The sequence below is a fragment of the Heptranchias perlo genome, chromosome 36 (assembly GCF_035084215.1).
Source record: "Heptranchias perlo isolate sHepPer1 chromosome 36, sHepPer1.hap1, whole genome shotgun sequence".
Classification (NCBI taxonomy): domain Eukaryota; kingdom Metazoa; phylum Chordata; class Chondrichthyes; order Hexanchiformes; family Hexanchidae; genus Heptranchias; species Heptranchias perlo.
Window position 1 is genome coordinate 19,260,474 of NC_090360.1, and position 25,909 is coordinate 19,286,382.

Here is a 25,909-nt window from a genome sequence, read left to right on the forward strand (position 1 = left end):
AAGTCCCAATATGCTGAGAAGATGTGAGTGCTATATAGACAATTTGAGGAAAACAATCTTGCTGTCACATGGACCTTCCCAAAATACACTCTAAATACTTTAAAAAGAACCCCAAGTTTGGAAGGCTAGCCTTGAGGAATCATTGACCAAGGCAAGAGCAGATTAAGATCTTATCTTGCCAGTAATGTGCAGCAGCCATGGAAAGGCATTTGTGAACAATCATGTTAATGTAGAGCGGATAACACCAAGAATCATGTATGGATATTTTTCAAGCTTATCAATGAACCTCCATGGAAATGTTTGGTGTATGGATCTAGTACAATGTCCTTCAATTACTTGAACCCCAGTTTGGATTCAGTCCAAAATGAGTGAATTGAGCTCTTCTCTCACTCTTGCTGTGTGCAAATGTCTTACATAAATTGGATTATGACAATCTATATCCAGTTTCTAGCAGATATGGATCTACAGCTCAAAACTTCTCACAAATTGACACTAATTTGACAATCTCAGAGGCCACAGACATGACCGATGTGGGACATGAAAATATTGTATTAGAACAGCCAAGGATATTCTTCTGAGCCTGGTGTTTAGATGCACTATTGGGGCATTGTAGATGGAGCTTCTGATCTTTTGATCAAGTAAGCTCGGTGTTTATCTTTATTCCAAAACATTCTGGCAGTGTATTATCTTCTTCAAAAGAAATCCAGTTTCTTAGCCTCCATATTTGGAAACTGCAGCTCAGTAAAACCAGACTGAGTATATTTCTCTGTTCATAACAATACTGAGAGAATGTCAAAAGGTACAACAGCCGACTGGACAAAGAGCCCACATATAACCCTTCTTTTGAAATGTAACAGAAAGTACTCAAGTTAGATACAGCAAAATGTTCCTCCCTCAGCAAGGTGACCATATCTAGAAGGTAGGGACATAAAAATGTCCATAAATCTAGTACTAAGAGTAGAAAAATTCTTGGGTTACTAGGCTAAGCACAATGATCATCCAGCTGAAATAACATGGCAATTCAAGGGAATATACCCCTCCCCCAACATAAAAATTGAATCGTATAAATCCTCCTCAATCTGTTGGCCACTTCTGAGCAAGGCATAGGTGGTGTCCTTGCTGGTCATTATAGAGTCAACTCCTAACTCATAACTAAACAAAAACTGGGGCAGTGAAGGGGATTAAAAAGTTGATTGAGAGTAGTGCTTGTTTCTGAAATTATTTTAATTTTCTTTTTTGCTATTCACATTTAAAAGGGTTGTGAGAATCAATTCATGTTATGTAAATAACTTAAAAAAGATAAGTGTTATTGAAAATGATGTTTTAGACAGCAGCTTGCACCCACTGCTGAACTAAAGTATGTACAATAAAGTTATGCTTCTTTAAATTATCACATCAATTAAACTTTTAAAAATATTCTTTTAAAATAAATGTTTGAATACATCTCCAGCAAAAACAAGTCATTAAAAATGGTCCATAAACAAGCCATATATTCTTTAAAATATGAGAATATATGAATTTAGTGCTGATGTCAAAGGAGACTTTGGTTGGGGGGGGGGGGGGGTGTGGAACGACGGGGGACTCGTGGGGAAGAGGCAAGAGGGCAACAATATCATTTCATCAAGCAAAGGCATCATATGTACCTAAGGAAGATGTTGGTTGTATCTCTACTGAGAGTCAACATGGGAATAAGAACCTCTGGATTGGGCAATATACTGCTTTTTCAATGTATTATACAGGGCACACTGCTAGGTTCTAAAAATGAACCCTAGAATTTTCCATCAACAACAAAAGAATGTTTGTTTGATGGTCAATATAAATGTGATTAAAATACAACATCCTGCAGGACAGATGCACATACAAAAGTTTTGTAGCTTTGTTATATCATTTTAAATTATAAGTGATCAAAGCAGGATATTTGAATTGAACTTTCCTGCATCCTAGCTCTGCAAATGAATGAATAGCTGAATATCTCACTATTTTTAAAAGTCATCTTATAGGGTAAATGCCACCTCATAAAGCTGCATATTTACTGTTCCATACCATATGCAGTATGTATACACCACATTGCTAAACAAACTAATGTGCTGTCTTTAACAGCTTCACCATTGCCAGTAAGTTTGTCTCACCGCCTGACGTACAGTAGAGATAAGGGGGTAGAATTTCCACAGGGTTCTCCCGAACTCCCACCATACCTTCAACAGATCAGCGGAAACTCCGAAGAAATGACTACACAGCTGTAATGTCGGGAGATCTATCCCATGCAGTGGCACTGTGCTGACATCATATGTTCATGACATGTACATTCTTTAAACAAATGACCACAATATAAAATGTGGGACATGAGCATTGTAAAGAGAATACAAGATGCCTGGGATGTACCCTTACAAATGCTCCCAGACTTTATTTTTGTGAATTATGTGCTCATTAAATGAGGGATATTTGTTATAGTTGAATGAAATACTTTGCATTTTGTATGAATCCAGGTGCTTTCAGGTAGTCAGATAGAGAATAAAGCTGCCTCCTGTGGCCTCCCTGCGATTGAATGTCAAATTCAAGGCAGTTTAGTGCCATGGGCCCATATCCACTTGGACTGGTACTGCCCAAAACTATTTCACATAGGACTCTTACAGCCTGCAGACAGAGGAGACTTTCATCCCACCATTCTGGCTCCCAGAGGTGAAAGTGTCAAAGCTGCTGTGCCACTCAGTATCCTACTTTTAAAAAACACAAAAAATTGTGGGTCCAATATGAACAGAAAATAATTGCTTACCATTGCCTGGGTTCCAATGTAATGTTGTGCAGGTAATGAAGAAAAGTGAATTGAGAAAAATTCATTAGTTATATGAATGTATTTATTTAAAATAACTCCATATTTTAGAATGATGTAACAATACATGATGATTTTAATAAAATATAAATTACTTTTAGTTATTGTTTTCATTGGTATTCATTGCTGGAAGGGTGGGGATTTTCAGCTGTGCTGAGCGCACAGGCCATTCAAAGTGGTGCTTTTAAAAAATTAATTAAAAGAAATTGCACAGCAGAAAGTGAGCATTACTTGCCAATGTAACTCCTATTTTTCTGAAGGACACAGACTTTGAGGCTTAAACCTTTGCCCAACTTGCACAATATCTATTTATACAGGTGGAGTCCTCTTGATCTAAATCCCAATAGGATACAATCAGTTCTAAGTACCAGGCGAATGAGAAATTACAAGGTTTTTCAATGAACAGTGAGAAACAATTTCTCATCAGCTTGGTACTTAGGACTGATTGCATCCTATTAAGCACACAGTACTGAGTTTTGAAACTGTCAACGCTTGATGTTTAAAATGAGTCACAAAGGTGAAAAAGTGTTGGATTCCCTCGTAATCAGGTCTCTTCCCTTGATGAGGAAGTTAGGTCAAAAAATATAAAATTTTATCTGTAACTTGTTCCAGGCAGGGTCCACTGAGCTGTGGATAGGTATCAGACTCTAGTACCTTGAGGGAAATATCAATGGTCGGGTTAAAGTTTACCAGTAAGAGGGGCAGGCTGAAGAAACAGCACGTAGAGTCATGGGGAGTGTGAGAAACTGTTCTTGAACTATGCCCATACTTTAATCGTAAATACTTGTGCCTTGAGGGAGAACTGGGTATAACTTAACATAAGGAGTAATTTCTTCACGTTTATAGTTATTGATTTAGGATACAGATGGTCAACAGTAAATACTGACTCAGTTGATGTTCAGAGGGGAACTGGAGCAATTCCTAATTCAGTATGTAGTGGATGGATTGAAAAAACAAACTAGGAAATGGTTAGGTTGGATCCTGAAACAGGATATGGATGATAGTGAACTGGGTGGCTTTTTCTCATCCCAATGATGAACAACCTGTCCAGCACCTGGTAAATCGATAGCGCCTATGATGGAAAAATCCCTGTCACTGCAAACCTGATTCCAAGAAACTGAAGAATCTCAACTAATTGATGTAGTGATAATGGACAGAATCATGTGGGAGGGCAAGTAGCGGGCTGGTAGAAACCTGTGGTGTCTCAATATTGAAAATTGCTCTACATCTTGCTGAGTCGCTTGAGTTAGGCAAGCCGTCTTTACTTAAGCCACTAAAAGGTCATCAAAAATTTCTATTTGAGTGTTGGGATTAAAACTACAGTTTTTTGCTGGAGTGTTTAAACAAGTCCAACATTAGAGGATAAATGTCATAGTTACTTAATGTGACCAAAGTACTTTTGATGAAGACCGAGAAGTCTATCCTTGGGGGTATCCAAACGACTGCCCAGAGTCACATGCAGCTCACAAGCTCTGGCTGTCTGGTCCATGAAGCCCGAGCAACTCAATTTTATTTGCACTTATATTCCTCACTCCACTCGTTTCTCCCGTTAGAATTTCACAGGCCTGAGGTTTGGTGATGTTTTTCTCCGTCCTTTCTATCATTGGTTGAGAAATCCTATATCTGAACACCTAGATCTGATATAATGGCAATTTGAGATATATGCAAATTAACTGGTACATTCATTTGGACTTAATATGTGCCCTGCGAGGCTTCATGGTGGGCATCCAAGCGGCCCACAAAGACAAAAGTTTTGGACACTCCTGGTCTATCAAATAAAAAGCAAATCCACCAATACATTAACCATGAGGATCTTGAAGTGTGAGCTTAGCACAGACATGAGAGTGAAAACTTGGGATTCTCAGTTGAATCAGAGCAAGGGGAGAGATCATACTTGTAGGTGCTGTGAAACCTAGAGACCTAGAATGGTGCTGTTGTAATTGCACTGGGTGAGGAAAGAGACTACAGCAGTGTGGTAAAGAAAGAACTTGGGATTTACATTATAGCAATGAATTATTTTGAAATGTAGTTACTGTTGTTTTGTAGAGAGTTAATTTGTGCACAGCACGATCCTACAAACAGCAAATGAGATAAATGATCAGTTAAACTTTTTTGGTGGTGGCTCAGCCAGGACACTTGCATAACTCCCCATCTCTTTTTCAAATAGTGCTATGGGTTCTTCCACCTGACCAGGCAGGTGGGGCCTTAATCTAATTTCTCATCTGAAAGACAGCACCTCCAACAATAGAGCACTCCCTCAATACTGCAATGAAGTATCAGTACTAAGCATACTGCAATATACAGCAGTTTGCTGTTCAGTATACTACAGTATACAGCAGTGTGGTACTCAGTGTACTACTTTATACAGCAGCATACATATTATATTACAGTATAATGTATAGAATTAAATGGAAAACAGATGTTACTGGTGTATAACCTGAATAAGGCTTGAATGATATTCATAAAACACTTGTGGTTTGAAGTCATGTGCACTGAGTGCATGCAATATAATGCTCAACAGTAAGAAAATTCTTTAATGTGTGGCTGATTAGTGCAGATGTTGCAGAAAAGTGAACTGCAAAAAATGTGATAGCAAAATGCATGTTTTTATTCACTTATTTTAGAAGGATAGACAATATAACCAGAGATCCTTTTAAGTAGTTACCATTACAACATTTATTTTAAAAATTGTTTCATTTATGACAGTTGCATGCATAGCCTCACTTTGAGAGGTATTTGTCATTGGGCATTTTTGTTAATTGTAGTTGTACATGGACAAAATCTTCTTTCGGATTGTGCATCATATGGTATCTTGTTGAAAAAAAGTACCCAATATTATTTTTCAAGATGAGGATGCTAAAGCCAGTGCTCGAATAGCATCAGCTGAGACAAAAATTTAAGAACTTCTTTTACTGGGCTATAATCCTCTTGCATGCATTATAGTAAATAGCAGAGCAAGCATCGCGTAGAAAGACACAGGTTGGAGTTGGCTACAAAACAATAACAGAAAGGTTCAGATGACATCATCTGCTAAATCTCTATGTTGCTGTTTTTGAAACATACTTTAATTCAGTGAAAACAATTAAATTACAAATACATGACAGACTCCTCTGATTGAAACTCCAGCCCTATTACGCCAACTAACTAACTGCAGTGATACTAAGTTTCATAGGGAAATTGCATACCATATATGCATCACAATATATAAGACTTTTATAGGGGAACCACAAACTCCATATGCGTTACAGTACATAAAGCGCATTACAGTTAATTGTGGAATGATTTATATTATTATGGTGCTTGCTTTACGGTGCAAGGCTTGTACTTAAAGCTCATTTTGACCTACAGAAAGTACCAAATGAGAGAAATTTTCCAAAAAATAAAGAATGTCACAGAAATTGATTTTCTGTCATTGGTAAGTTTAAATAATGAAAATTTCAGAATACGGTTTAATCATCAGTACCCCCTATTCAATATGGTGATGGTTTGTATTCCAGTTATGGGCTTTCTACCAACATTTTTAACTTAAATTCACAGCAAAATGGTAGTTTCCATAAGCAGACTGAGGCTACTCTGAACTGAGTGGGATAGTGTGCTATGGGACTAATAATTACCCCTCAACTACAATATATTGCACTGGAGACCATGTGAAATGCCTACTAACTTATCCTGTCTATTCTGAAAAGTGCTAAATGCCACACTGTTAGTCTATTATATTCAGGATAAAACTAATGGTCGAGTTTATTTACAAGATAATTAACTGAAACAGAAAGACACAGCTAGTTACTGATGGTGCAATTAGAAAATAATAATAGGAACATAGGAGTAGGCCATTCAGCGCCTCGAGCCTGTTCCGTCATTCAATGAGATCATGGCTGATCTGTAAACTAACTCCATCCACCGCTTTGGCTCCGTATCCCTTAATACCCTTGGCTGGCAAAAATCCATCGATCTCAGATTTAAAATTATAAATTGAGCTAGCATCTACTGTTTTTTGAGAGAGAGTTTTCCAAATTTCTACCACCCTTTGTGTGAAGAAGTGTTTCCTAACTTCTCTCCTGAATGGCCGGGCTCTGATTTTAAGGTTATGTCCGCTTGTCCTAGACTTCCTCACCAGCGGAAAAGTTTCTCTCTATCTGCCCTATCAATTCCTTTCAAAATCCTCAAAACCTCAATCAAATCACCATATAGCCTTCTATATTCCAAGGAATATATGCCTAGTTTATGTAATCTCTCCTCATAATCTAACCCTTGGAGCTCTGGTAACATTCAGGTGAAAATCTGCGCTGCACTCCTTCCAAGGTCAATATATCCTTTCTAAGGTGTGGTGCTCAGAACTATCCACACTCCTCCAGACGTGGTCTAACCAGGGCTTTGTATAGTTCAAAAACATAATGGAGTATCCAGGCAAAGAACCATTTGACGAGCAGGTAATCACAGTTCATTCAAACCTATTAATGCTTTGATCTTGTGTAATTTTACTAGCACCTAGAACAAACCTTCTTCTAAAACAGATTTACTGCATATGTCTTTGCCATAAAGGAAGATAATATAGATGTCTCTCAACCATTACAGTTCAGAGTTATGGAACTCACCTGATAGATAGCTTTCTGAACAATGCTTTGGATTAACAGTAGTCAAAGATTTCTTCCTACTTAGCAAACCAAAACTAAAAACTTAAAAAAAAATGAACCAGAGTATATCCAAGTATAATTAAGGAAGGCCACCTGTACAATACCTGGGAGCAGAATATAGGTAGATCAACTGAGCTGTTCAACAGGCCTGTCCTTCCCTAATACAATACATAGCATGTGCACTTTGTAGGAAATTTTAACTTTTGTTTCCATCTGCTATTAGAATAGTTAATTCACAGTGCAATCCACAGGGAGATACATTCTGTACTTCTATACAGGATCGAGCTTTTATTTTGGGAGGGGGAGAATGAGTGGGTGAGGAACTCAAAGGGACAGAAGATGAGGACACATTTTAAAACAATGGGCTTATACAGTTTCTCTTTTTCAGAGGACCTCCACTGGGCAATTTAAATGGGGTTCCAACTGTTTAGGTCCAGACGACTGTATCCAGGACAAAGTATACTCCATAGGTATGATTCGATGAACCATAGAGTTGGAGGTGCAATTCAGAAAAAGCAAATATCCAATTATGGGAGTGTGTTTCCGAGAGAATCATATTTAAGCAGCTTGCTGCATGGGGTCTCAGGCTTGTCCTGCCGGCATTCTGTACCTTGAAATTATAGGAGTAAAGCTTTAGTACTGGCAACGAGGACTAGCTAGGAATTGGAGATCATAAACACCGTCCGGTGTTAATGAGTTGCTAAATTTCTTATTCTAGTGTGCCAGAATACAAAAGATTGCTTATAGATTTGAGGGAAGATGAAGTGGCAAGAATGGACTATTCCAACTTTGTGATCAGAGCGCAGTGGATGATGTGGAGACAATCAGTTGGAGGATAATCTGCATGCTTTTCAATTAAGAGATACTGAATCATAGAATCATAGAAGGTTACAGCATGGAAGGAGGCCATTTGGCCCATCAAGTTCGCACCTGCTCTATGCATGAGCAATCCAGCTAGTCCCACTGCCCCGCCCTATCCCCATAGCCCTGCACATTTTTTCCTTTCAAGTACTTATCTAGTTCCCTTTTGAAGGCCATGATTGAATCTGCCTCCACCACTCCCTTGGGCAGTGCATTCCAGATCCTAACCACTCGCTGTGTAAAAATTTTTTCCCTCATGTCACCTTTGGTTCTTTTGCCAATCACCGTAAATCTATGTCTTCTGGTTCTTGACCCTTCCGCCAATGGAAACAGTTTCTCTCTATCTACTTGGTCTAGACCCTTCATGATCTTGAATACCTCTATCAAATCTCTGCGCAACCATTTCTGTTGCAAGGAGAACAACCCCAGCTTCTCCAATCTTTCCACGTAACTAAAGTCCCTCATCCCTGGAATCATTCGAGTAAATCTCTTCTGCACCCTCAATAGGAGCTTCACATCTTTCCTAAAGTGCGGTGCTCAGAACTGGACACAATACGGCAGTTGTGGCCGAACCAGTGTTTTATAAAGGTTCATCATGACTTTCTTGCTTTTGTACTCTATGCCTCTATTTATAAAGCCCAGGACCCCATATGCTTTTTTAACCGCTTTCTCAACCTGCCCTGCCACCTTCAACGATTTATGCACATACACCCCCAGATCCCTCTGTTCCTTCAATCCTTTTAGAATTGTGCCCTCTAGTTTATATTGCCTCTCCCCATTTTTTTCCTACCGAAATGCATCACCTTGCATTTTTCCACGTTAAACTTCATCTGCCAGGTGACCGCCCATGCCACGAGTGTCTACATCCTCTTGAAGTCCATCGCTATCCTCCTCACTGTTCACTACCCTTCCTAATTTTGTGTCATCCGCAAATTTTGAAATTGTGTCCTGTACTCCCAAGTCCAAGTCATTAATATATATCAAGAAAAGCAGTGGTCCCAGCACCGACCCCTGGGGACCACCACTGCACACCTCCCTCCAGTCCGAAAAACAATCGCTCACCACTACTCTCTGTTTCCTGTCATTTAGCCAATTCTGTATCCATGTTGCTACTGCCCCCTTTATTCCATGGGCCGCAACCTTAATAGCAAGCCTATCACGTGGCACTTTATTCAAACGCTTTTTGAAAATCCATATACACGTCAACTGCACTGCCCTCATTCACCCTCTCTGTTACCTCATCAAAAAACTCTATCAAGTTAATTAAACACGATTTGCCTTTAACAAATCTCTGCTGGCTTTCCTAAACCAATCCACACTCGTCCAAGTGACTGTTAATTCTGTCCCAGATTATCGTTTCCAAAAGTTTCCCCACCACCAATGTTAAACTGACTGGTCTATAGTTGCTGGGTATATCCTTCCACCCTTTTTTGAACAAGGGTGTAACATTTGCAATTCTCCAGTCCTCTGGCACTGCCCCCGTATCTAAGGATGTCTGGAAGATTATAGCCAATACCTCCGCAATTTCCCCCCTTATTTCCTTCAGCATCCTAGGTGCATCCCATCCGGACCAGGTGACTTATCTATTTTAAGTACAGCTAATCTTTCTAGTACCTCCTCTTTCTCAATTTTTAGCCCATCCAGTATCACAACTATATCTTCCTTTACCGAGACTCTGGCAGCAACTTCTTCCTTGGTAAAGACAGATGCAAAGTACTCATTTAATACCTCAGCCATGTCCACATGAGCAGATCTCCTTTATGGTCCCTAATCGACCCCACCCCTCTTCTTACTACCCGTTTACTGTTAACATGTCTGTAGAAGACTTTTGGATTCCCTTTTATGTTGGTTGCTAGTCTATTCTCATACTCTCTCTTTGCCCCTCTTATTTCGTTTTTCACTTCCCCTCTGAACTTTCTATATTCAGCCTAGCTCTCACTTGTGTTATCAACCTGACACCTGTCATATGCTGCTATTTTCTGCTTCACTTTATTTTCTATCTCCTTTGTCATCCAGGGAGCTCTGGCTTTAGTTGCCCTACCTTTCTCCCTCGTTGGAATGCACCTTGTCTGTACCCGAATCATCTCCTCTTTAAAGGCCGCCCTGTGTTCAATTACAGTTTTGCCTGCCAATCTATGATTCCAATTTACCTGGGCCAGATCTGTTCCCATCCCACTGAAATTGGCCCTCCTCCAATTGAGTATTTTTACTTTAGAGTGTACAGAGTCCTTTTCCATAGCTATTCTAAACCTTATGATACTATGATCACTGCTCCCTAAATGTTCTCCCACTGACATTTGCTCCACTTGGCCCGTCTCATTCCCTAGAACCAAGTCCAGCAATTCGTCCTTCCTCGTTGGGCCAGAAACGTACAGGTCGAGAAAGTTCTCCTGAACACATTTCAAAAATTCCTCCCCTTCTTTGCCCCTTATATTATTACTATCCCAGTCCATATTAGGATAGTTGAAATCCCCAGTTATCACTTCCCAATGGCTTTTGCACCTCTCTGTAATTTCCCTGCAAATTTACTCCTCCATATCCTTCCCACTGGTTGGAATACAGAATACTCCCAGTAGTATAATGGCACATCTATTGTTCCTTAACACTAGCCAAATAGATTCTGTCCTTGACCCCTCCAGGACATCCTCTCTCTCCAGCACTGCAATATTCTCCTTAATCAATACTGCCACTGTGAAAAAAGAAAGTGACATAGGTAGAGTACATAACAGAGTCTACACAAGAGAAAACAATGAAAAGACTAAATAATGATCTGTGTTAGGTTATGCTAACACAATACAAACTTGTATGTTCCCTAAAATATGGGACAGAAATTAGAACATTTGTAATCTTGCATTAACTTCAAAAAAAAGTAAAACTAAAACCAAAAAGGTATGTTAGTCTATTTTCTTGCAGATATGCCCAAAGATCAGCAATCGAGTCATCAGGCTGGCTAATCACAATATCCAAAATTGAAATACAAGAGTGGTACATATTATAATATAATGCTATAGTAGAGAGTGAGATCCTTGCTTTACAGTGTTGGTCTTACCTTGCACTGGAAATCTGCTCCTTCTAACCTCATGCAGCCAGAGCCGAGGGTAATTTCCCCATTTTCATCCTCTTCAATAATGGCAAAACAGTTTCCATTTGTTCTGCATTATAAAAATAAATAAATTAGTAAGACTTGATGTGATATTTAGGTAAGCAAAATTAAGTGGATGTGTCAGTCAGCTTTCTAACTGCTGCCTAGTTCTGGTAATAATTGAACAAATTGAAAAATACAGCTATGCCTGGAGACACAGTTGGAGAGTCAGAGCTATGCCGAGGACAAGGATGACAGCTTCAGTATGTAAAGGAATTTCTTTGGGGGGGTGGGAGATGGGGAGAAGGAAAGAAAGCCAATCATGTACAGGCTAAGAACTGGGAAGTCAGCCTTTGCATGTGCCTACATGTCACACAAAGATGACCTCCTTTCAGTTGAACCTTCTTGCAAGATGCATCCTTTGTGCAGTAGGAATGATCTGCATCAGGTCACACTTTCCTGGTAAGAAGGCATACGTAGAGGTGACCTCAATGTTTTGAGATGTAATGATGTCACAGTGTGGGGCGTGTATCCATATGTTCCCTTTCCTGCCCTACATGTTATAAAAGGCAAAGCCCTAACCCCTTGCTAGCTATCTATTTTGTCCATTAGTGTCCATAATGGGGTTGATGACCAAAGCCAACAGAGCTGGTTGAGAGAGTGGGTGGAGCTTGAAAGATATCTTCCAGACAATGACCACCAATGGTAGGTAAACTTTCATTAGCAGATCACATTCTCTGCACACCACTGGAGACTATCAAAGTAGTACAAGACTAGAGGGAGGGGATGCCTTGAGAAGTGGATGCAGTTACAGCCAATAAAACTCATTGGGCAGTAAAGCCCCAGGTAACATTGTTTTCCGGAAGCGTGATTGGGCAACTGCTTGACAAATACCATGCTTCAAAGCTGTACAGGAAGTAACTGTGGATTGAGTGCAATGGCTTTCAGTGTCTGCAAGGTTCCTTGTGAGCAAAATGGTAACAGTGCAAAAGGCATTCTATAGGCAATTGGGCAAAGCACAATTTTGTAATCAGTTTGCCTAATGTCCTGCAGCTGTAGGAGACAAATAGATGACTAGGTTTGCAGGGGGATTCTAAAAGGTTGGCAATAAGAAAGCCTATCAGATTCTGACTGGTGAAGAGCACTGGGGGAAGACAAAAATTAGGGATAATCATTTTTTTTATTTGAATGAAAATGAGAGGCCATCTTGGTGAAGAATCTCAGCTGAGACCTCAGGAGCAGATGTACAGGGGAGCAGACAACATAGGGCTACCTGACCATCAGTTTTTGTATTTGACTGAGGCACAGGCATGATGGGCCAAATGGCCTCCTTCTGTGCTGTATCATTCTATGATCAAGCAGAAACCAGTGCTAGGAAAAGGCAGTTGTCCAATGGTAAAGGTAAATCCCTTGTAGGTATAAGAAGGGAATTGCTTGGTTTAGTGTTCCAAGCCTCAAATAAAGCTTGAGATTAGAGGGGTATTCCATCAGAATCTGAGACAGTTGGGTTGAGAAAAGCAGAAGTGGCTGCCACATGAACACATATCAACCCTGGTTTCAGTTAAAGGTCTACCAATAACCACTGATAACATAATATTGAAACTACAGGAGAAAGGTTTAAAAGCCTGCAAGATAGACTCTATGAACTTCTGTTTTCTGAAATTGTAAACTCTAGAGGTACATGATTTACAACATTTAGAATATCAACCACAGGGAGTGGCAAACCCTGACTGAAGAATTTGACTTGACATTTAGGATAGGAGGTCTATTTGGTACAGCAATTAGATGGGTCAAGCAATGTTGAATGTCAAAGTATCAGAAAACCTTGCATACATATCGCTTAGTTTTCCTATAAATTCTGGGATCAGAATGTAGGCTCAAATAAATTTGTATGCCCAAGAGACTGATAGGCCATCTGTCTGCTCCTTGTGGGAAATTAATTGCCCAGAAAGGCAAATAAGTGAATTTCCAAGTAACCCCAAAAACCTTGAAATAGATCTACTTGTGAAGGTAGACCAACATTTGCCATAACATGTGCGGTCTTGTTGTCCACCCTGGCTGAATGTTATGCCAGCCCCTATGATACAGACAACAGTGGGCAAGTGACTCACATCCAGAGAGGGACAAGATACAGGTTTCACCTAGTTTGCTGACGTGTTACTTGCCCATAGGTAGAATGACTTGTCCTGCACCAGAGGCTGGAAGTGTTGTAATGCTAGATTTATTGCTCTGAATTCCAAATGTCTTAAATACTATTGTGATTCTTGCTCCACCTGCTAGCCCTGAGACCACTGGTTGAGAAGGTGGGCTCTTCATTCATATATGGATGTATCTGTCACTACTGTATTGGGTGATGGCGGCTGCAGCAGAACACTGCAGAGCATATTGTGTTCCAGAGATCACCACTACTGATCCTGAGATGACCTCAGCTGAGTATATTAGAGTAAATCTGTGGGGAGACCAGCAGCATAGAAGGTTTTGCTGGAGATACCTAATGAGCAGTCACGTGTGGAACAAAGTTATTGTCATCAGACTGAGGATACAAAGACAACATTCTACTGAGATGCAAGATCCCTCTGTGTGTGTTCCCTCCTCTCAGGATAGACTGTGGCCCAGGGCAGAAAACTCCAACATGTGGAGGATGCAATCCACTGAAGAACTCAAATTAGATTTCAAAAACTGACGAGTGCAACAAAGTTGTCAAAGAGACAATCATAATACACCTTTATCAGGTGTAAGCTTTTCCATATCCCTATTCATGCCGTCCCAACTTCCGTGACATTTTCCCCATTTTTTAGTGGAAACAAAAAATGACTACAAAATAACAAGTTTACTACAACCATAAAGATGTTTCATTATGATTGTAAATATCTAAGCAAAGTAATCATCTCCTATGCTGCTCAGTAGGTGACCCACACCTCTTATCAAGTATTGTGAATCATACCCTCTCCGTGCTTCAAAATGTGCACGTCATGGCTCTAACAATTCTGTAACTGGGATGTTAGTATAATCACTTGAACAGGCTACATCATGAGACTATTTGTGTGACATTACAGACATTGCTGGTGGGACAAATGCACAGTTCAACTCCTCGCCATAAACTGACAGCCATAGCTAAACTGATCCAGTAAACAAAACAATCAGACGTACGTATGTTACCCATTACCCACATGCGCAGTGGATTGTGGCATGGTTTCATTAACTCCAGTCAATGAATGTAAATCTTGACCAAAACAAGAATGGTAGTGAAAACTCAGTTAAGGGTATATGATATTTTATATTTAGTGCAGCTGTATAGAATTATCAAAATTATACAACTAAATACAAAGAACTGATTATTAGAGGAAACCTGCCTTCACACTATAGGTCAGGCAAAGGCTTAGAATTTATGGTAAGACAACTGCAGACTAAAGATGGTCTAGGGTAAGGATTGTTATGCACAACGGCTGAGTTTTCTTTTGTAGATTATTTAAAAATCCAATTAAGAAAGTGACTATAAAAACTTGGATTCATTTTTAAGGATAGAGCAATATTTCCAAAAAATATTTTAACTAAGGTAATTAATTCCAAATAGAAATGTGAGGACAGTAAAATGACTTGGGTCTCAGAGGCAAATAAATAAAGGGAGAAAGAATCAGAATATGCTTAAAATACTTCAATAGGAAGGAAGGAATTTTAAAACTATGAAGCATCCGCTCTTATTTTTACTTTAACACATGATATTTTATAATATGATGGAGTGTGGTGGGACTACAGACATGAGGGGGTGAAGGTCTGGCAACATTTTAAAATCGACTCGGCATTTTTTTTTCTCCTGTGAACATTGACATGGTCTTATGATCACATGGCCTAGGATTAATTTTAAGCCGTACATACCATCAATGTTCAATAATGATACTATCAACTTAAACCATTTTCTGAATTTATTTGACTTTATTTCAGCTTGTAAATATATAATTTAAAAGGAGAATTTTAATCATAAGCTTTTGGTGGTAGAATGGCAATTTTAGCAAGCAAAGATACACCAGCCTTATAACGGTTAAACTTAACTAAAACTTGCATTTATATAGCACCTTTAACATAGTAACTGTCCAAGTCACAGAATGGATAGCAGGCAGTAGTAGAAAAAAATGGGGGCGGTGAGTTAACAGGAAGGTTTTGAGGAGGATTTCAAAGGCAAGAGAGGAAGCAAAGAGGGCAACTTAGAAAGACAATTTTAGATTTGAGGGCTCTGACAGCTCTACCACCAATGGTGGAATGGAAGATAGCCAGAATCAGAAGAACAGAGGGTGTTTGCCACGATGTTATAATGTAAGTGGGATATGTTATAATAGGGAGTTGTAGAATGAAGACGATATGTAGCTCCATAACATTCTCTACTAAATCTAAACAATTACAAGGTGTAGCAGCAGTGTTAGCATCCAGATGATCTTGTTGCCATCATTGTAAAGGATTATTGCACCTCATAGCTGGTCTACTATACATGGAACACTGTCTCAATGCTATCTGCAGACAACTACCAAAGCAAATGCACATCAAGCAGAAGTTAGAGATCTAAAACTAGATTTACTGCTGCTTTAAGTTAAAATAATAAACATCATTCTGCATTACTTAAATGAAATTCATTGTCACACGAAAAGACACTATCACATCATACTGAAAAACCTGTGCTATAAAAAAGGGCAAAAACTGGCAAGTGACAGCAGAAACATTCAAAACCACTGACTGAAGTTGTGAGGTAAGCAGGAGTACATTTTCAGTTCAGTAATAGCTTTGACGAGAACCACAGACCAGAGCTACACCAATCATTAAAATGTTGGTAGGATCGTACCTATGACCTTAAAGCGTAATCGCTCCATTTTTCTTCCCACATGATTAACACTGCACAGCTTTTCAATACTCTATAAACAACGAAGGGAAGACTTCTCAGCTACACTTCCAAACATGTGATGTAATGAACTTAGTGCTGGTGGACTGCTATATTTTAACTTTAATCTGTCCTGGCTAAACATCAATAACAAAACAAAATGATAAAAGACTAATAGGAGCAATGCACTTGGAGACACTATTAATGCTCATGACAAATACATCTTTCTTACTGCCTCGCTTTACAGCTTTTGCATTGTGAAAACTGTTCAGTGTACTTTTCTCCCACAACTGACAGACAGTGCAGTAACTCACTTGCATGTATTGTTCCCTTCCTCAGTTGCACAGTGACCAGAACAGTAACAATGAAGCCGTGGCTCTGCATCTTCAGGTGCTACAGTGGCACCATTTGCCTTCATGCCTGTTCCCATATGCATGCTGTCAGGATTCTGACCTTTATAGGGAACAAATAAAAATGGTTATTAGGGCATGGTAATATTGTAAAGGTTAAATCAGTTAGCAAAGATTTTACACTTTTATTTATTGTTGCTCTCACAATTGCTGCCATGCTTCTCCTTCAGTCAGGATGGTGGCACGGCATAGACTCTCAAAGTCTTCACAGTTGCTACCTATATCGTACGCATTGGGACGTTTTTTCTACATTAAAGATACTAAATAAATGGAAATTATTGTTGTTAATAACAAAAGGCTCACTCCCACTTACATCCTAGGCCCAAGAACTGGTAGTTACAGGTCTGTCACTAGTGGTGTAGTAACGTGAGGTTATGAATTAAGCGTAGCACACGAGAAACATGATGGACAACATTAAATTGTATTGGTTTGTGTAACATTTTCCTATAATGCATTGATATCAATATACTAAATAAGCCTCCGGTAGCAACTGGACTAGCAACCCCGAAGTTATGAGTTCAAATCCATGGCAAGTTGTGACATTGAATTCAATAATGACCACGGTAGTTGCTGGATTGTTGTTTAAAAAAACGAAAGGGAACCTGCCTCCTCTGACCTGTGTGACTCAGTCCCACATTATGAGGCCGACTCTTAATGCCCTCAGGGCAATTAGGAAATGGCAATAAATGCTGCCGGTGTCATCCCGAGAACAAATATATAAAAAAGTCTAGTGACAAGAATATATAGGAATAGTTCAATTGCTTCCTTTGTCAGGCCTTTCTCCAAGTTTCACACATGTCCTTATGCAAGAGGATAAAGTATGTCTTAAGACTTCAATGATTAGCCTTCCAAAGTATTGAAATCAGCTTTCAAAATATTATATACACACACACCAGACACACACAATTTGTAAGTTTACACACACTAATAAAATGCATTTATTCAGTGGAACATATCAGAACAATGCATTCTGAAGTCCTTGAAATCACTGCATGAAGTTTAAAAACTACACATGTAGTCATGTCTGAACATTCTGGGCTACTGAGAGGCAGGACATGGGACCAGTTAATGAATTGGACCAATTGCTTCCTTTCATTGTTAAATCAGAACTATCTTAGAATAATCACTTCCTATAGGGCTCTTTGATTGCACTGATAGGTTATTTTAAAATGTCTTGTAGGACAAAGAAAAGGCTAGAATTTTGATGTTAGAAGCCCAATTAGTCAGAGATTAAGAAAGCTTGGGCCTTCCAAATCTATAACAATACTGGAGGTAATGTGGCTACATCCATCTCTATTTTGGGGCTGGCAACTGGATGAGCATACTTTCAAACAGCAATCAGCCTTGCAGAAACAAACTCCTAAATCTATTCAAGGACAGAAATATGGCACCATTCACTTTTCAGTGTAATGAATCATCACCCATATCGGAATGAGATGATTTGAAAATTGTATATTGATTGTTTTGGTCAGTTATCGATATCTGTATCACTGCCATGAGGACCTGTTAAGTAGAGCTTAGCCACTGTCTTGCACATCTCCGACTGACTGAGATCAGATTGCCCAGCCTTGCATTTAACTCGGGATGCTGCAGGGAGGTTCCATTATCCCTAGAGTATGACTGATATGGGTCTGGACCAACTGGGGAAAGATATGACATAGCTTCCCCATCTATTCCAGTTGGTTGACCTATCAAAAAAAAAGATTCAGCCACATTAAAGCTTCAAGGCTTGTTTGACGCAGGTCCAGGCCTCTGCACAGCTTCCAAGTAGACAATATGACTGTTTTATGCTATTAAGTTCTTTTTATGAAGCATCTGTTGCTGTATCTCACTAAACCAGCATGTAGTTATTTGACTTTAAGTTTCTGAATACGTTGAAAAATCCCCTGGAATTCTCCTTAACATTAAAAAACTGAAATTACTAAACTCCTGCAAAGTTCAAGGTTTGCTTATTTCTGTTTCTGTATAAGTTTGTGGCTAAAAGCTTAGAACTTTCAAGATATGAAGGTTCTAATTAGAAAGATGTTACCAGCATATATCAAAGGAATATTATGTATCTAGAACTGTGAAGCAAAACCACTTCGCACTGATGTCTCTACTGTACCGAAGGCCAGGCCCACCCCAAATTCTAAGTTTGGCTTCTCACTAGATTACCCTGTTTTACTAGATCCTCATCAGCAGTAGAAGAGACCCACCTTTCAATTTCACACTTTAAACTCTGAATTTTCATTTTATTCTTTGTATAGTGATGTATATCTGTAAATGACAGATCTCATGAAGGGGTGATGGCTGGTCAAGTGATATTTATCGTTGTTAAAATTTGCTAACCTGTTACTTAAGTTTACAAATTTATGACAGTGACGCATTAGGACCATATCAAGTTGGTGAACAGTATGAATTATGTAAGATGCAAAACGCCATGACCAAATATAGTTGTTTTTATTTAATAGAAAGCTTTGCAATGAACAATCCTTTTGGAACCATAGAATGATACAGCGCAGGAGGCCATTCGGCCCATCGTGCCTGTGCTGGCTTTTTGAAAGAGCAATCCAATTAGTCCCACTCCTCTGCGTAGAATTATTTTTCCTCATGTCGCCTCTAGCTCTTTTGCCAATCACCTTAAATCTGTGTCCTCTGGTTACTGAACCTTCTGCTAATGGAAACAGTTTCTCCTTACTTACTCTATCAAAACCATTCACAATTTTGAACATCTTTATCAAATCTTCTCTTAACTGTCTCTGCTCTAAGGAGAACCCTAGCTTCTCCAGTCTTGCCTCATAACTGAAGTACCTGATCCCTGGTACCATTCTAATATATATATCAAAATTTATTTCAAGCAGCATCATCTTGATCTGACAATTTGGTATACTTTTTAAACCATCTGCTTAAACCCCTCTCCCCTCGCCTCCAACAACAAATGCGAGGAGCTCACGGACTTCTTTGTCAATAAGATTGAGATCAGCTGCCTCTGCCACTTCCCTCCCTTCCCCGAGCCCACTAAGCAAAACTTCTCTAAAGGCTCCCCCTGCCTTAGCCCTGAGCTCACATCTTTCTCTAGTTTCTCTCCTATCTCATCTTGTCCATGGGGTCCACCTCATGCTCCCTCGTCCCTATTCACACCAAACTGATGACCACCCAACTTGCCTTCCTGGCCCCCATGTCAGCTGATATTGTTAGCGATTCCCTCTCCTCAGCTACTGTTCCCCTCCCCTTCAAATCTGCTGTCATCACACCCCTCCTCAAAAAACCTACCCTTGACCCCTCTGCCCTTGCAGACTACCACCCCATCTCCAACCACCCTTTCCTCTCCAAAGTTCTTGAACGTGTTGTCGCCTCCTAAATCCGCGCCCATCTTTCCTGCAACTCCATGGTTGAACCCCTCCAATCAGGTTTTTGCCACTGCCACAGCACTGAAACTGCCCCTCTCAAAGCCACAAATGACATGCTATGCGACTTTGACCATGGTAAACTATCCCTCCTCATGCTTCTCGGCCTGTCTGCAACCTCAGACATGGTTGACCACATCCACCTTCTCCAAAACCTCTCCTCCGTCATCCAGCTGGGTGGGATTGCCATTGTCTGGTTGCATTCCTATCTATCCGGTCGTAGCTAGAGAATCACATACAATGCCTTCTTTTTCCGCTCCCACACCCTTACCTCTGAAGTCCCCCAAGGATCTATCCTTGGCCCCCTCCTACTTCTCATCTACATGCCGCCCCTCGGCAACATCACCCAAAAACATGTCAGGTTCCACATGTACGCTGACGACACCCAGCTCTACCTCACCACCATCATTCTCAACCTCTCCACTGCCTCGGATTTGTCATGCTGCTTGTCCGACGTAGCAAAAATTTCCTCCAACTAAATTCTGGGAAGACTGAAGCCATTGTCTTTGGCCCCCCCACCCCCCCACCCAACAAACTCTGTTCCCTAGACACCGACTCCATCCCTCTCTCTGTCCACTGTCTGAGGCTGAACCAGACCGTTTGCAACCTTGACGTTCTATTTGACCCTGAGCTGAGCTGCCAACCCCATATCCGCTCCATCGCCAAGACCGCCTACTTGCACTTCCATAACATTGCCCGTCTCCGCACCTGGCTCAGCTCATCTGCTGCTGAAACCCTCATCCACGCCTTTGTTACCTCTAGACTCGACTATTCCAACATTCTCCTGACTGGCCTCCCACCTTGCAGCCACCAGAAACTTGAGCTCATCCAAAACTCTGTTGCCCATATGCTAACTTGCACCAAGTCCTATTCACCCATCACCCCTGTGCTCGCTGACCTACATTGGCTCCAGGTCCAGCAACGCCTTGATTTTAAAATTCTTATCCTTGCTTTCAAATCCCTCCATGGCCTCACCCCTCCCTATATCTGTAACCTGCATTTAGCTGCTTAGGCCCTGTGCTCTGGAATTCCCTCTCTAAACCTCTCCGCTTCTCTATCCTCCTTTATGATGCTCCTTAAAATCTACCTCTCCACCTGTCCTAATATCTCTTTATGTGGCTTGGTGTCAAATTTTGTTTGATAACGCTCGTGAAGGGCTTTGGGACGCTTTACGACGTTAAAGGCGCTATATAAATGCAAATTGTTGTTGTTGACAACAAAACAACAGGGTGTTCTGAATATATTGCCACAATTTAGTTTTACCCCATGCTCTTCGTTTGTGCTTACGCAAAAGGTGGTTTCCACAGGCAGGCCTTTGCCCCCCTATGATCTGAAACTTGTACATAAGGTGAATTGGTTAGTATTGCATTGGATTAACAATTATCGACTTACACACTGGAAAGATGGTCAGAGTACCTGAAATCTCTGATAGACAGAAAAACACCATGGTGGTAGACCATGTATTTCAGGCTAAACAACAAAACAAATTTATTGCACGACGCATATCTAAACAGAAGTGAACTAAATTCTCAGCAAAATGCAATACAGTACTTAACTTCCACTGGTAATTAAGCAGCTAAGATAAGAGCATTCATACAATTCTTAAGGTCCTTGTTCAGAATCCTTTAACCGAAATTTGGATGACCGTAAGAGGGTAGTTAGCTCCACAGAACTCCTGTTTCATCACGGTTATATGGAAGTAAACAAACTGAATGACTGAACATAAGATATGGCGAGAGGTTGTAGCATTACATAAAAATTACAACATGGAAGCCATGCGTTCAGCCCAAGCAGTCCATAATGGTGGTTATCCTCCATGCAAGCAGCAGAACTAATCCTATGTGCCCATCCTATTCCCATATCTCAAGCAATATGATTTATTCCCCTTTCCTTCAACCACATCGTCAACCTATTCTTAAAAGTTCATTCACTAACTACGGTAGTGTATTCCATAATCCCACAATCCTCTGTGTAAAATAGTTTCTCCTGTTCTGTGGCCTAAACTTCTTACCATAATCTTACATTATGTCCCCTCCTTCTAGACCTCTCAATCACTGGAAACAGTCTGTTTTTATCTACTCTGTTCAATTCCTTCATAATTTTAAATAACTACCAAATCACCCATAAACTCCTCTATTCTAATGAGAACAGTCCTAATTTTTCATGTTTTTGTATTTGTATTTGTATTTCCTCATACCAGGCAGCATCCAAGTCAATCTGTGCTATATTCTCCCCATTTCCTCAACTTCCTTCATATAGCGTGCAGTCCAAAACCGAACATAATGCTCCAAGTGTGGTTTTACTATGGTTGTATATAGATTCACCATTACATCTCAAATTTTATATTCACACCTCCTCATAAAATCCAAAAAAAAAACCTGATCAAGACAGCTCCTTCGAACTCAGATCAAAATTGATCTTTCACAATAGGCAAGTGTTTTGAAGCAAACCTAAACTATTTCTCATCAGCCTGGTAATCAAAATGATTTATTTCTATTACTTGGGTGGATTGAAGGTGGAAAAAAACCTCCCCTCACTGTGTGGAAAATTGCTGATTACATCTGGTGCACTATGTCCCCTTCATAAAACACTATGGAGTGGACCATCCAACACCATGATGTCTCATATTATCAGGTATGGACATTCAAAGAACTGCAACTAGCCAGAGGCGCTCAGCGGGCCAAAAAGTGACCAGGTGAGCTAACCTCGCAATATGGTGCAAGGTTAGCTCACCTGGGCGTAGGCAACGGCAACGATTGATGAGTAGAGGTTCATGCATCATGAGTCACCACATGCCAGCAAATGGCACACAGACTCAGGACAACTTCGATACCATTAACATGTAGTGCCTCCAGACAGAACTGTAGATTTGTTCCAACAATAGGCTCTCAAGTAGAAGAAACAAAGGATATCTCACCACAAATGACACTGTGGCTTCAACTTTAAAAAAATCCAAATGCAATGGCCTGCTTAGTACTGTATTCACATAATATAGACATATTTTGACAACGCAGAATGAAGCCCATGTCCACCACAGCATCCGGTCACTTGTTTGCAATATATTTAGTAATCACATTTAGCTCTTGACCCTCTCCACAGGGAAAAAAAGTTTATCAACTACTTTTCATGAATATTACATCCCTTTCATAGCACAAAATTAGGAGTCAGATAAAATTAATATTTATTAAAACGTGAAGTTGTAAATTGATTTGAAATAGTGTATGTTAATTTTTTAAAAGAGAAGTGAATATGGAAGGTGTGGGCTGTTTGTGAAATTATGGTGATTCAGAAACAAATTTACTAGAGGGCTACCACTCTACCAATAAAAGTGCCTGTATGGAACCAGATACTAAACTCTATGCTTGCATAATCTGAAAAAGCTATTAATTTTAGCAAGACATAGACAATAATAGATTGTATTTCCCTCAAACAGAGTAACTTGGCTGAACCATTGACATATCTCATTTTTAATTAAACTCCTAACAGGCAGATCTGGCCCTACTAATGATGCCACCTCAGCAAAGTCAATGAACCCAATCATCTGGCAAGCACCAACTATGCAGACATCGCTGTTAAACAAGCAGAAGCACAATGTTAACAATGTACAAGTGGTCCTTTATTACCATCGGAGTCTGTCATGCCAGTTCACACATGATCAGTCAAGCTCACTATCATAGACCTGATCAGAGAATTATCTTATCTGTTTGGATGTCTACCAGTATTTTTGGCGGCCCAAAAAGCCAAAGATGCATTTGGGAACAGCTCCAGTAGAACTCCAACAGAAACAAGCAACTGTTTCCATTAAATTGTCAGGGAAACACCACTGTTACTGTTGTAATATCTCAATTTACCCCAGAGGTACACAATTATAATTAATGGCTTCAATTGGGCTGATAGAGGCACCAATTCAAGGTGTTTTACATTACAAGAGCCCATCCAACAGAAAACTTGCGATTGTCTTGCCAGAACAAGAGACCCATTTTTTTTTCTATGGATTTTATGGGCCACTGAATTCAGCTCTGCTTCTGGCCCGTTAAATGCTCAGAGTGGTTTAGTGCATCTAGCTTCATGACACTATGTGATGTGAAAATAAAACACTGAAGCAATGCAATGAACTAACATGTAATTATAGGAATGGCTTCCGCTATTGGGGGGAAAACTAACTGGAATCTTTGAGGTTGGAACACTTTTACAGAAATGAAGGTGGTCGGATGGCCAACAACCCAATTGATGACATCACCAATGTGAAGCAATGCTGCCACTCAAATTCCCCTGCAGAGTAGTGCATTCTAAAGAGCTTAGTTATGTTTTTTCTTTGTTTTTTAGTTCTGCTTGTTCTTTGCTCTCCGCCCCAATCCAAACCTACTCTCTTCTGAGTCAACCTCTGCTCTGATCCCCTTCTGCCGCCAGCTCTGATCTTTGATTCTACTTCCATCTGTTGGGAGTCAACAGCGCCACAGTCCCAGCTACCAACAATCTTTGTCTTCAAGCCTCAGTAATTTATAGGTACTGCATTCAAAAACCTTGCTTTTCCACTGCCACTGCTCACCTGGACATTGACCCCACAATGACTCCACTTTCGTCATCCACGCCGCTTGACCTGCTCCCACTAAACTGTGGCCGCTTTTATGAAAGCCTTACTGAGAGATGAAACCAACCCACAAAAGCATCTGGTAGATTTGACAAGCACACTCTTGTCTCCAGGGTTAAGGCACCAGGGGGCTAATAACTGCAGTGTTGATAGGGAGTGTCTCCAAAACCTCCAGGAACTGACACTACCCATGAACTCAAAACAGCTTACACTCAATGCTCAGAACAATGAAGCCTCAGGCTAAGGCAGACTATCTCAGGATTTCTGTCCACCAACCACCTCTGGATCACTGCTCCCTACTGCATTCTCTGGATTACTGCCACTAACAACCTGGGTTATCAACCTCCAACAACTTCCAACTGCAAACCACTTGTCTGACAGCTGCTCAAAAACTTGCATTTTGACCATTACATAGCATCACACTTCAATCTTAACTCTGCTGCATGACTCCAATCACTCAGTTACCAAACAGACCTCACCCTCATACTCCAACTCTCATACCTCCAGGTTTTCCCTTATCAAGCCACTACTCTAGGAACTTCCTCACAACGCCCCAGCTCTGACACTTGTCCATATAATCTAAGGTCACCCAATGTGTCCACGTGTGTAATTATTGTCTGCTGTTCCAGACCCGAACAATCCCCTCTTTTGGTATGCTCTGCTCTTTATTCTTCCTCCATCGCCTCTAACATCTGCCTACAATGCTCTCTCCTTTCCCACTTCTCCAGCAACACACCCCTCTCGATCCTCCATTTGCCATTACTCCCCAGGCAATGTTATACTACCAACCAAGGCTAGAATCCCTCTTGGTTGAGCACATTGCTTTCCTCCAATGGTATTTTCCACCTCCCTCATCAACACATCCATCGCTCCCTCTCGCAGAGCAGCAACCCCAATTGCCTCATCCCCCCATTTCCACCCATCATCCCACCCAACTCACTCCTTAGGTGTTAACCTCTCTAACCTCCTCATCCTTCCGGCATCTTCCACTGCTCCCCTCTGATCTAGCTGACAGTTCATCACCACTGTTCCATTCCACAGTGCCTTCTAGAATGTTCACTCCATTACGAACAAGAAAGCTGACTCATGAATGACAACTTCCTCCCTCTCAAAACAGCTACACATTACATCATGTGCCTCTGCAGCAGTGGCAATGTGGCGTTTGAGGAGGATGATGTGGTCGACCATGTCAAAGGCTGCAAAGAGGTCAAGGAGAGAAAATTAACCACAGTCAAAGACAAAGACATT

General features: G+C 40.4%; 1 protein-coding gene across 2 annotated transcripts in view; it reads right to left on the minus strand.

Annotated features, from left to right (window-relative positions):
* bmpr1aa (bone morphogenetic protein receptor, type IAa) overlaps positions 1–25,909 on the minus strand; it is a 223,209-nt gene that overhangs the window by 23,228 nt on the left and 174,072 nt on the right. For both annotated transcript variants that reach the window (XM_067972692.1, XM_067972693.1), the window contains 2 exons: positions 16,589–16,727; positions 11,375–11,477 (listed from right to left, as the gene is read on the minus strand). In XM_067972692.1, the coding sequence (XP_067828793.1) occupies positions 11,375–11,477; positions 16,589–16,727 (242 nt within the window). The remainder of the gene's footprint in view (positions 1–11,374; positions 11,478–16,588; positions 16,728–25,909) is intronic.